The 12,813-nt window shown below is 38.0% G+C and overlaps 1 protein-coding gene across 1 annotated transcript in view; it reads left to right on the top strand.

The window, feature by feature from the left end:
• The window catches only part of PTPRT (protein tyrosine phosphatase receptor type T), a 437,694-nt gene that overhangs the window by 408,668 nt on the left and 16,213 nt on the right, over nt 1-12,813 (top strand). Inside the window, exons 27-28 of the mRNA XM_032218597.1 lie at nt 5,354-5,489; nt 7,008-7,157. Coding sequence (XP_032074488.1) covers nt 5,354-5,489; nt 7,008-7,157 — 286 coding nt within the window. The remainder of the gene's footprint in view (nt 1-5,353; nt 5,490-7,007; nt 7,158-12,813) is intronic.

Raw genomic sequence — 12,813 nt, 5'->3', positions numbered from 1 at the left:
CTGCTTGATGATATGTTTTCCATTCCGGTAATCCCATTCCCCCTTGAGTTCTTTTATCCTGCAGGTGCATATATTTTATTCTGGGCTTTTTACCATTCCATATAAAGTTACGAATCATTTTGTCCAAATCATTATAAAATTTTTCCCCTAGCTTAACCGGTGCCGTTTGAAATAGGTAGAGGATTTTTGGGAGAACATTCATTTTAATTACTGCGACTCTTCCCATCAGTGATAGTTGTAGTTTTGACCAGGTTTTTAAGTCCTTTTGGGTATTCTGTAACAACTTATCATAGTTGTCTTCTTTTATGGAAGAGCACTTCGCAGACAGCCAGATCCCTAAATACTTAATTTTTTTAGTTACCTTTAATTCCATTGTTTCCTCTAGTTCTCCAATCTGGTTTTTGGGGAAATTTTTTATAATCATTTTTGTTTTTTCCTTGTTTATTTTTAAACCGGCCACACACCCAAAGTTCTCAATGTCCTTCATCAAATTCGGTCCTGAAAGTAAGGGGTCTTCCACGATAAAGACCATGTCATCCGCGAAGGCCTGTACTTTATATTGTTCTTTTTTTATGGTCAGGCCCCTAATTTCCTGATTTGATCTTATCCGATTTAAAAGGACCTCTAGAGACGTAATAAATAGTAGTGGGGAGAGCGGGCACCCTTGTCTAACACCCTTTCCAATTTGTATCCTCTCCGTTAGTTCCCCATTGACTATAATATTTGCAGATTGCCGTGAATATATAGATTCTATAATCTTAATAAATTTATCGCCAAATTTCATCATTTTTAGTTGAGTGATTAGAAAGTTCCAATCTAGGTTATCAAAGGCTTTCTGAGCGTCGACAAAGATTAATGCGAGTTGTTTCTCGGATCTTGTTTGATAGAATTCCAGGGTGTCCATTATTATTCTTGTATTGTTTCTAATATGTCTTTTTGGGAGAAAGCCGTTTTGATCCGAATGGATACTTTGATTTAATATTATTTTTAGTCTTTCCGCCAATATTGATACAAAGATTTTGTAATCTGCATTTAACAGGGATATGGGTCTATAATTTTGGACCTTGCTACTGTCCGCCTCTTCCTTTGGTATTAGGGTAATGTAGGCTTCCCCCCATGATTTTGGGACCCTACCATTTTGCAATGTATCATTACATAGTTCTAATAATTTGTCTTCTATGGTATTTTGAAGTTTTTTATATATTTCCGACGGGAGCCCATCCGGCCCAGGTGTTTTATTGTTTTTTTGTTTTTGAATGGCCTTTTTCAGTTCTTCTTGTGTAATTTCTTTATCGAGCATCTCTCTCATCTCCTCCGACAAGACTGGAAGCTTCTGCTTTATAAGGTATTTTCTAATGTCCTGTTCATTAATTTCGTCTTGTTTATATAGTTTCCTATAATAGTTCTGTACTATCTTTTTCTTTTCTCCTATTTCTTGTTTCAGATTCCCCTCCTCGTCATACAGTTGTTTAATAATTCTTTTGACCTTCTCCTTTCTTATTTTGTGGGCCAACCATCTCCCAGTTTTATTTGCATGTTCAAAATAATTCTGCTTCATTTTCTTAATGTTTTGTGCTATTTCCTCTTGGGAGATCAAATTTATTTGGTGTTTAATTAACTCTCCTTTTTCCCTGTGTCTACTATTTTCTGGCTCTTTCTGGGTCAGCAGTTCCGTCTCTCTTAGTTCTTTGTTCAGTGTATTAAGTTTTTCCCTGTGCATTTTGTTTCTTCTTATTATATAGGCTATGGAAATTCCCCTCACAACTGCCTTCATCGTGTCCCAAACATTTTGTATTGAGGTCTGCTCTTTACCGTTTTCTTTAAAGAAGTAGCCCAGTTCCTTTTCTATTTGTTGTACAAATTGTTTCTCTTGTAGTATGTTCTGGTTTAATGTCCACCTAGCTTTTATCCTTGCCTTCCCTTTCCATTGCCATAAGACTGGGTGATGATCGGCCCACTTGTTGGTTATTATTTCAATATTTACAGTATCCATGAGTAGCTCCGAGTTTGACCAAACCATGTCGATACGGGACCATGAATTATGTGGATGGGAGTAAAACGTGTACTGTTGCATCTTGTCATTCATTGCTCGCCAGACATCATAAAGATCTAAATCCTTCACCATATTTACATAGGCAGACGGTAGTTTCCTTCTTGTGCTTTTCTTGTGGGTACCCTTATAGTCCATCTTACCATCTGCTATAGCGTTGAAATCCCCTAGAATACATATATTTTGCCACTCTATTTCATTTATCCTCTTATATAGATTAATATAAAATCTCTCTTGTTTTTGATTTGGGGCATAGATTCCAACTAGTAAAAATTTTTTCCCACCATTAATTATCTCCACCATTAATACCCTACCATCTTTGTCTGCATATATTAATTTGGGGTTCAACCATTCTTTTATATACATCACAATTCCTCTTTTTCTGGTTTGTGCTGACGAGCAGAATGTTTTACCTAGTTTTGGACAGACCAACAGGTTATTGTATTTTTCTTTAATGTGGGTTTCCTGAAGACAGATTACATCTAACTTTTGTTTCACTAGATCCAACAGTACTCGTTTTCTTTTGGAAGTTATGTTAAGACCATTTACATTAGCTGATAGTACATTCGTTTCCCATTCTTCAATTCCCTTACACGTTATTCGCTTTGAGGGCACCTTTGGATCGAGTCTCGATGGGTGACCTTGCTCTCGAATCTTCTCTGCCATATCTCTCTCGTTCTCTGGCCTCTCCTGGCCCCCGCCCCTCTGGTTGAGTTTCAATTATAGTGTCCCCCTGTCTTAAAAGTCCTTCTTTATTAAATCTCTCATCGTCTGCTAGTAAAAGTTCCTGGAATTCTTGAGCTTTCGCCAAGGTATCTATTCGGTATTTCTTTTCCCTCCATGTTATCAACATTCCTTCTGGAAGGAGCCATCTGAACTGAATTCTGTCTCTGTTTAAACGTGTGGAGAGGAAGTTGTATTTCCTTCTCTTCTCTCTGACTCTCCGTGGAGTCTGTTTTAAGATGAGAATTTCTTTACCTTTGTATGTTAGAGAGTCCCCTCTTATTGTACTTAGAATGTCCTCTCTCAGCTGTCTTCTCAACACCCTCACATGGATCTCCCTCGGAAGCCGGTGGCGTCTCGCGAAGCCTGTATTGACTCTATAGGCTTCGTCCAGATCATTAATAACCTCTTTTTTCGGCCTGCCGAGGACTAATCCCAGGATTTCTCCAATCAGCTCCCGGAGGTTTTCATCTTTTGCTTCCTCCACGTTTTGTAGTCTTAAATAATATGCTGATCGCTCTAATTCTAGCTGGAGGATGGCCTCCTCCAGGCTTGAGTTTATAGATTCCAGATTGTCCTCCACTTTGTCTATCCTTTTTTCCACTATTTCCGTTCTCCCCTTAACATTTTGAATTTCCTGCTCATTTTTCAGCAGCGCTGTTTGTATTACTCCTATACGTTCCTCAATTTTTCCCATATTGTTTCTTACTTCACGCATTTCATTCTTTACTCCCTCCAGGCCTTTGGCGACACTTTCCCCCATCTTCAATATTGTCTCTTGTAGGGAGTCCATTGTTACTTCCTGGTCTTGCAGGGTTGGGGCTGCCTTATCTCCCGTTTGCCTGCCCTCAGGGGACTTTTCCCTCACCGGGGTAGATAGGGGAGTTTGCTTTTTACTCCCTTTAATTAAGGTTACTGTTTTCGTTGCCATTTGCTTTAATTCAGCTCTTCCCCTATAAGGTGTAAGTCTAGTACCTTCTGAGTGCTGCTTAAGTAGTTATACAGAGCCCGGGGTACATACAGGGTAATTAAGCTGGAGCAGGGCTGTGAAATATAGGCTCAGTTAATTCTATAGTATCTGGGAGAGTCAGGAAGAGAAACGTTTCAGCGTGATACGACAGGGTGCAGGAGAGGCCAGAAAGTATTTAGAACTCACCCATCAATCTCTTCCTGTTGTCAGTGTAGTGTTTTCCTTCTGCTGTCTCTGGCTGTAATATGACACCGGGTACTTCAAACCCTTGTGATTAAACTTCTTTCCTTTTTCCCAGGCAGGCAAATCCAGCTTCTCTTCTTCGTCTCATCCTCTGTTAATCCTCAAATTTAACTAGTCCAAAGCCTGTCTTCTTCTATTCACAACGTCAATCAGCTTTCACAAAAGTTCACTGTTTGTATTTAATAGCCGCTGCAGATAAATGCGCCCACACACGTATCTGTATTTATTGCAGTAAAGTTGTTTATCTTTTAGGTTTAGGCTTTTAAGTCAGATCTTGTGATTACCGTCATTTGGTCCGCTATATATTCCCTGCAGCTGTCTCTCCCTTCCTTATTAGTGGCTGGCAGTCACGCCTTCTGGTCGGCCATTAATCAGCCGACCTCTTTTGCACGAACTCTGAGGGAGCCTCTTGCTTCGTGGGAGGAGATCGCCTTTCACCCTCCACTGCACAGAGGTTTCCCCTCTCCAAAGGTCCTCGCACCTCGAAGGGACCTTGCCTATTACGGCCACGCTCGTGGAAAGACCGGGCGAACCGAACAGAGAGTCTGTCAGCAGCCCGTTCCAGCGTGACGCCAGACCGGAAGTGGGGTTTTCCTTTGGAATATATGGTATCTAAATAAATAAACTTGAATTACAAAATTAGGACTTCAGGGGAAAAGTTATAGCTCAGCCTTTTTCTTTACATATTCTTTTTATGTGTGCAGAAAAGCCTTTTCTTTTCCCTTCTTTTTTAACTGCTATCTCAACATGTGCAAATTGGATTCTCCTCAAATTGGAACAGTACTTCTGCAGGACATACATTCCTGAAAGATTACAACACTCAGAACTCCAAATAACCTGGACATTTTTACAGACATTTTAACATCTAGATTTTCAAATTAGTGAAAAGTTGGCATTTTAAGATCAGACTTTATTTCCTTCCCCCCCAAAAAAGATGCCTAATCGTCAAGGGCCAAAGTGCAGAAGGAAATATGCAGATTTTTATAGACATACCACTTCTGAAATAAACAAGAAACTTGCTTACAAGAAAGAAAGTGAAAAGATGACTGTTTCAAATAATGTAGCTCATCTCTCTTTCATCAGGTTTCATTTAAAACAAAGGCAAGAGCTGAGCTTCATTTTTTTAAAATTTTACGTCTTCTTTCTCTCAGTAGCTTTTTTACTTCCTTTTTTTCTTAAATTTGCAGCTTTGCAAAGGGAAGCTGAAATAGGCAATAAAGCTCAGATCTTTGTAGCAAAGAGGGACTAAAGGGAAAAAAATACAGCTGCATTTGCACCATATATTCTCACTGCAAACACCCTCACTGTTACGTTTTTTCCATGGTTCATTGATGAGATCCTTGTTCTGGTTTCCATTTCTCTTTCAGTGCTGGTGCTGGGAGGACAGGGTGCTTTGTTGCCATAGACATCATGCTTGACATGGCAGAAAACGAAGGCGTGGTGGATATATTTAATTGTGTGAGAGAGTTGCGATCTCAGAGAGTTAACCTGGTGCAGACAGAGGTATCCTTTTTTTTGGTTCTCTTAATTTTCATTCATTTTCAATGAATGTTAATTGAATAAAATAGAATAAAAGATAAACTTGTGAAAATATATGTTATTTCAAAATATTTTCAGCACACTAGCTTAATTTTAATAAACTATGTTAGCTTAATTTAGTAACATTGCATTCCATGATGTAAAATACTTCTAAGCTCAATTATTGCTTAAAAATACATACATACATACATACATATATACATACATACCAATGGTGGGTTCTGGATCCCAGTGCAACAGGTATGGTGCAACGGGGCTGGGCATCCACCACATGCACACGTGCAGCATGCGTGTAGCATGCACATGTGTACTTACCACCCGTGATGCTCTAGCTGCTCGGCAGAGAGTTGTGCAGGAGTCATACACTCCATGTGCATGCACAAAAGCCCCAATCGGCTCAAATACAGGTAAGGAGGGTAGGTCGGCAGGTAGGCCCTTTGGAGCACCATGCCGGAATGGTAGCTGGTGCTCCCAGCAGGCACCGGTATGCCCGTACCGGTCGTATCCCACCACTGATACATACATACCATTATTTTCTGCTAAAATTCTTACATAAATGGAAGTACCATTGTAGAAAAGTCATCTTTTCCAAATGCCACTTTTAAAAATATATGATTCATACAAAAATGAAGCCTATGTTCACCATCAGATTCAAACAGCATGCTTTATAATAATGGCCAACATTATATTCCTAGTCTATTTTTCATTGAAATAGTTAACCCGTATCAGTTTTCATGAACTGAAATATAATCAGCACTATAAGCGCTTTCCTAGATTTGTCTAACTACCTAAGATTCAAGTAAATTCTATAACACAGTGCATTTTGAGGTAATTTTATAAGACTCAGGGGTTGAAGTCTTTAGAATCAAGGTTAGAATTTTAAATTATGTTGATTCTTTCTACTTGTGAAGCTGGCAAAATCTTTTTGGAGTTGGGCAGCCTAGAAATTCAATCAATCAACCAGTCAATAAATAAATAAAGACAGCTTATGATCTTCTAGTACAAGTTCATTCAGATATATTTATTGATCAGGGAACTGTGATTGTGTTCATTCTCCTTCTGGCAAATGATTGATTATATTAACAAGTAAAATAAGTCAGTCTGCTTAACAAACAATAAAACTAGACAGAGCATTTCATGGTTAGAATAGTTCATGTAATCAAATTGTGTCTTCATTTAAAATATTGAGGATTTAGACCTAGCAATTTATTCAACCATGTACACAGTATCAAATGGCATGAAGGTAGATGGCATACGCTCCCTCTGGAATTAATTTGTCCAGAGAGTAGCGGGGGGAGATCCTTCTTGTACATCCAATGGTAAACTGTAAGCACTTCACACATTGTACACTTTTGTTGGATCAAGAAAGTGTTTTCTTTTCTTGTTGATTTGAAGTTTTTGGAAGTTTCATTAAAGTAAAAGACATTACAATGCTTCTGAAGGCCCCCATGATGATGATCAATTAACTTTTTTGATATGTAGGAACAGTATGTGTTTGTTCATGATGCCATACTGGAAGCGTGCCTTTGTGGCAACACTGCCATTCCTGTTTGTGAATTCAGATCTATATACTACAACATCAGCAGATTGGATCCACAGACAAATTCCAGCCAGATAAAAGATGAATTCCAGGTAAGGTAATGGATAAATAATGTTCCTTATGTATCCTCAGTCACAGAAAATTATGGCTAATGTGTCTATGTTAAAGTAGATTTTATAAAGATTACAAGAGGTTTTAAGGATTATTCAGGATTTTCTCAAGGAAGAAGTGAACTCTATAAACTCCAAAATCTTTTTCGGGTTAAAGTTCATCCAGCAAAGACCAGTGTAGACTTTTCCCATTTATATGAAATTGACAAAGACATCAAAGAAATTGACAAGGGGTCCAAAATGCCTTTTATAGTCTGCATCACAAAAAAAAAATACTCAGGATCCTCTTGGCTCCAAGAATGTTTGTGGACAAGAGTCAACCTTCCTCCATGATTTTTTCTTGGAATATTCTATTTATCTCTTCTGTATACGAAGGTATCAATACAATAATGTCCACATGAAAATGTCCAATTGTGCTTGAAAACAACTTGGAAGCTACTGCTGGTTAAGAGTGCAGTGGCACGGGCAATTATAGACTTGCACTATATGCCCATTTCCCTGCTGTTTTGCAAGCTGCACTGATTACCAATTGCTTCTAAATGCAAATTAAGTTATTGGTTGTTACCATTAAAGCCCTAGATCCTGATTACTTGAAGGACTGTCTTCCTCCATCTATTTTCACAGCACAGGTTATCTAGAATGGGCATCGTCAGGTTCCAATTAATGTACCCATCACAAATCAAACTCCAAGACATTCCGGATCCTCAAAGAACAAATTTATTTAGATACATCATCTTGGCACTAACTGGTGGAAAGCCAATACTAAAGGTTCCTGCACTTTCCACCCCACTTAAAGTAAAGGTTTCTCATTTTTCTAAAACAATATGCTACACTATCCAATTGGGATAAGGGCTGGTTGCTTGATGACTTCTCTCCTCCTTCTTTGGCGAACCAGCCATTGGAATGTATCTGACTCATCTTAACTCATCTTAAATATGTTATTTTGACTGAAAACTCCATCTACCTCTGCTCTCTCCCTTCAGCTCCAAACTGTGTGAACCTGAATTCATGTGAGAATAACCCATTATAGCAACCAATTCCCCATCAGAAAGGAACCAGCCACTGCCTAGTCAGCTTGACAGACACATTCCAGTTTCCATCAATTAAGCAGTTTCATCTTATAGGACCTAGAAAGAATGGTGATACCTCTCACTGATGGGCCCTCATCAGTAGAATGCTACCTTCCCAGAGATTCATACTTCTCTCACTTTCTTGACTTTCTACAAAATGCTTAAAACCTGATTGTCCTGTTAGGTTGATTATTGGGGGCTTTGCACTTGGGATGATCAGTCAGCTATCTTTTCCCCCCTTTTTCTTTCTTTATCTGTATGTTTCCTGAGGTGCTATAGAGTCAGGCAGCCTCAAAATTAATCATATAAATAATGTAATAAGCAGGGATTTGATAAGAGATTTCATAGATAGATGCAAATGTACAAGTAAGCCTTTCATTTCATTTCCTATCTCTCCAGAAAATGATTACAAAACGCCTGGCTAGGAAAGCTTATGTCTAGAAGCATGTGATCTTTGTCAAATAATTGACATACACAATTATCCAGTTCACATTGTTTGGAAAAAGAGAGAAGCCAAAGGAAATAGGTCAGGGTATTTCCAAGTTAATTTTGGGTGAGCCTTAAGTGTCTCATCCATCTTTACACATAAGATATATGATTTTAAATCCTGAAAAAGAAATGAGAGATAAGAAACTAAATTTGAGATGAAACTTTCTAGACACAAGACTAAAATTGCAAAACTCAATCATGAAAATATAGGTAGGAAACGTGACTGCTTCCAAATATGCATGTTTCCATTATTATTACAAAAATTGCAAACCATACTTAGATGTCAGAGTTATACTCCTAAAAGGTGTTTAGCTGAGAATGTTATAGATTAACCATTGAGATTAGTTATTTCTTGATTTTTAGTTCTAGTCTGTCTTAAGTGTTTGCTTTGATCAATGTTCTGAGCTATGCTCATATTGCTTTACTTTCATATTGCATTATTGAAAAGTTACAATTCTATGACTCAGAGAAAATATGATTAAAAGCCCCCACCTGCTCCATATTTATACTTGTCAGGCTCCATGCCAAGGTTTGGTGGTAAATCACAGCTTTTCCCCATGCTTAACATAACAATTGATTGCCTACTGCAATAAAAAATAAGTTAGAGTCAATAGATATGTACTGTATATGCACACAGCTCTCCTCAGAACTTAGTCTTTTCTCTCCTGTAAGTGAAAAGGGTCAGTCTTTTTATGGCCTTGAGGCTAAAAGATATTTAAGTAATGATCATTTCTAGCCTAGGAATCACTGGTTCCCAGCTTGCAATACCTTTTGGTATGCTGTCCTTCACTTCCATTAGTCTGCAGGTGTCAGGTGTTTCTCCCTACTCTTCCTCCTAATTGTGGACAGGTGGAAGAAATAGTGTCTTTCCTTATCTCTTTGACTGAAGCAAATAATATTTCCTGCCTTTCATGCTTCTCTGCGCCTTTGTTCTTCTATCACTGGACAGTAGGAAGGAATTAAGAATTGGAGAAAACAAAAATGGGGAAATCCCCGTGAGAAGCTTAGTGTAATCAGAACAGACATTTATTAGGTATCATATTTTATACCTTTAAGAAGATGGACCCAACACTACAAAGCTTCCATTGATGGCCAAAACCTCTTGTTAAAATCATTGTAGTTATTTTTGGCAGGAAGAAGTTGCCTGGAAGCAAATTCCCAGTGAAGTTGTCCTCAAATTTTGGATCAGATAGTAGAAGCTCCCAGATGGAAATCAAAATAATCAACCAATACAATTAGGTGATAGTGGATCTGTACAAGGGAATATGGGCTACACTGTGAATGTTGTTTGAGTTTAAGAAAGCCTTATTGGACATTGAAATCTCTTGACAAAAAATAAGAAAGTTGCCTTTCTGTAAGTTCTCACTATAAAATCATTAGGCAAGCTAGCTATGTATTTGATTGATAGTGGTGAGAATTTATATTCAAGAAATAAGATTGAGTATGTAACAGTTCTGTTAATGACTATATTTGGCCGGTAAAATACCAAGGTGCATTTGCTGAAGGAAAATTAATGTAGATGGTTGAGCCCCTGTAGCTGTAAGTCTTCAATACAATTGCATACAAGGGAGTGCCTTAGTGGGGATTTACTGTGTGAAGTAACCAGGTCCTCCACAAAAAAGACATTGGTCTTTTGTGCATGAACCTAACCTGTTTTTGGCAAATAGTGAGTTGTTTATTCCGAGATGCATTGGTTCAGCTTCTAAAATCTCACAAGTATAATGAGAAGTCAAGGGAACAGAACAGTGGTGACTTTCTTTCCTGACTATTCTGCAGCATTGCATCACATCTTCAACTGATGCCCAAGCAAATTAAATGCTGTCATATTCTCTGCAGTGCATTGACAAATGGGTTTGTCTTGCATTTCTTTTGACAGTCCCTCCCTGAATTGGTCAGTTAAGCATTCCAGCCCACATGCTGAACTAACAACTGAAACTCAGCAGCATATTCTTGCACTGAATGCTTATTTTTTTCAAGTGATGGATTTCATAGTCAGCAGGCATTTGTTTGAGTGAATTGTCAACGTTAAAACTTGATCATGCTATTAAATTAGTAGTAAAGTTGTCCAAGTCTAGAATCTTCAAAATCAGAAGGGAGGGCATTCCTTCACAGTTATTTGTCTAATCATTATAGGAGGATAAGTATGTTAATCTCACCAAATATCAGCAAGAATCTATTAGCACTTATTCAGAATAACACATTTTCTTAAAAAGCATAAGCCTTCATGAATTGTAACTCATCTGATTCATAGAATATGCAAGATGGATTACAACTGGCACTTGTAATGTATTTTTTAAAAGAGTTTATTAATACTTTTTGAAATACCTTGAAAATTTTTGATGTATGTGGTGCAGTCTCTCCCTCTATAGTGCTGATAAAGTTTTGTTGTTCCAAAACCGCTACCTTGAGATCTATAATCAAGTTTCTTGGGAAATTAAAATGCTCCAATATGACTTTGTCCTTGTTTTAACTCCTGATATTAAACATGTCTATTAATTGTTTTGCACACATTCTTGTCTGGTTGTCCAGTGTGAAATAAGAGGGGATTGCTGACATAGAACAACATTTATCTAATTGAAGGAAGCACATGTGGCATAAATGTGCCTCCAATTTTGATTGCCAAGCTGTTCGGGCATATAATGACACTGTTGGTGTAAATGTGGGACATCTGGTTTGTTGCAAGGCATGATTCCCCTTGGTTAGCATCATTGTTTGTTGTTGGTGAGAATCTGTTTCAGGCTGTATCAATATAAATAAGTTTGGATAAACCACCCAGTGCCTAAGAAAGTAGTCACCACAGCTAGAATCCCAAAGAACAAATTAATACCAAATGTCAGATAGTATATGATAAAGCTTTCTAAATAGAAATAATATTAGTAGAAACAATACACTTAGAAAGGGGAGCTCGGATGCACCAATGGCAGGAAAGGCTACTCATAATCACTTGTGTCTGTACTTAGGGGCCTTTAGTGCATGTATTTATAGACCTGAACACTCCCCTCCGATCTGGTATTAATAAATGGTGCCAGAATGATTAATCACCAAGTGGGTATTTCAGCATTCATATCAGTAAAAAGTCTGTGGGAACAAGCATTATTTCTTGCTCCCTAAACTGAATGTGGGAAATTGATCAATGGGAAATGGAAAGCCAGTTATGTGGCTAGCAAGACCAGAGGGTTAACTGCCTTGTTAGTTAGAGCAGTCAGGTCAATTGCATTGTTAGCACAAGGGCAGTTATGCTGTTAGAGTCTAGAAAGGATAAGAAGGGAAAGCAGCAAGCTCATTGTCCCTGCTTCACAGTGTACAGAATGGCTTTCTTTGGAGAAAAGAAGAAAGTGGCAAGGACAAGCTAGGTTGACCAAGGCAAAATTTTTGCATTGATCAACTATATAGAATAATTTTATATCACAAAGAAATATTACTGGGCTATAGCTTATTAATATATTTTAGTGACTAACAGCTGGCTAAATTCTTTGTGAATTTGATTGATAGGAAAGCTATCTGGTTTCAGGGACATAGCGTTTACATTGTTTGAGCAAGACAATACATTGGATCCCCATTGTGCAAGAAAGCTGATATTGATGTCAATATGGCTTCATCAGCTCCAGCAATGACTGCAAAGAGTTGTAATGTGTAGATATCACCACCAGCCATGAAAGATTCTGGGACACACTCTTGCCTAATTGGGACTACATGTGATCCTTTGTTTTGTTCCGGTTGATTGTGATCAGTTGGGGTTCGGGGAGGGAGAGTGTTTCTGAGACTGGATTAGGCATAGGTGATTTGGAGCTATGAAGAATAGTTAGTAAATTTGTTAGAGGGTCAGTAACCCCAATTCAATTCTTAGTTTTGTTTTTTGTGTGTTGTTGTTTTTTTAACACAACCTCTCTTCCTGTTGAGTAGGGGCAGGCTTAGTGGCTTGGCTTTATACCTGGTCTCAGCACTACATTACAAATGTTCACATTCTTAATTTCCTATTCAGTCTTGATAAAATACTCTCAAGGTACTAATGCAGCATTTAGATTGAGTGTACTTTTACAATCTATTGAAGTTCTGTAACAATATAACATCACTTGTGG

Source organism: Thamnophis elegans, chromosome 5 (assembly GCF_009769535.1).
Source record: "Thamnophis elegans isolate rThaEle1 chromosome 5, rThaEle1.pri, whole genome shotgun sequence".
Classification (NCBI taxonomy): domain Eukaryota; kingdom Metazoa; phylum Chordata; class Lepidosauria; order Squamata; family Colubridae; genus Thamnophis; species Thamnophis elegans.
The sequence above is the reverse complement of the archived record's forward strand: the minus strand, read 5'-3'. Positions and strand labels throughout refer to the sequence as shown.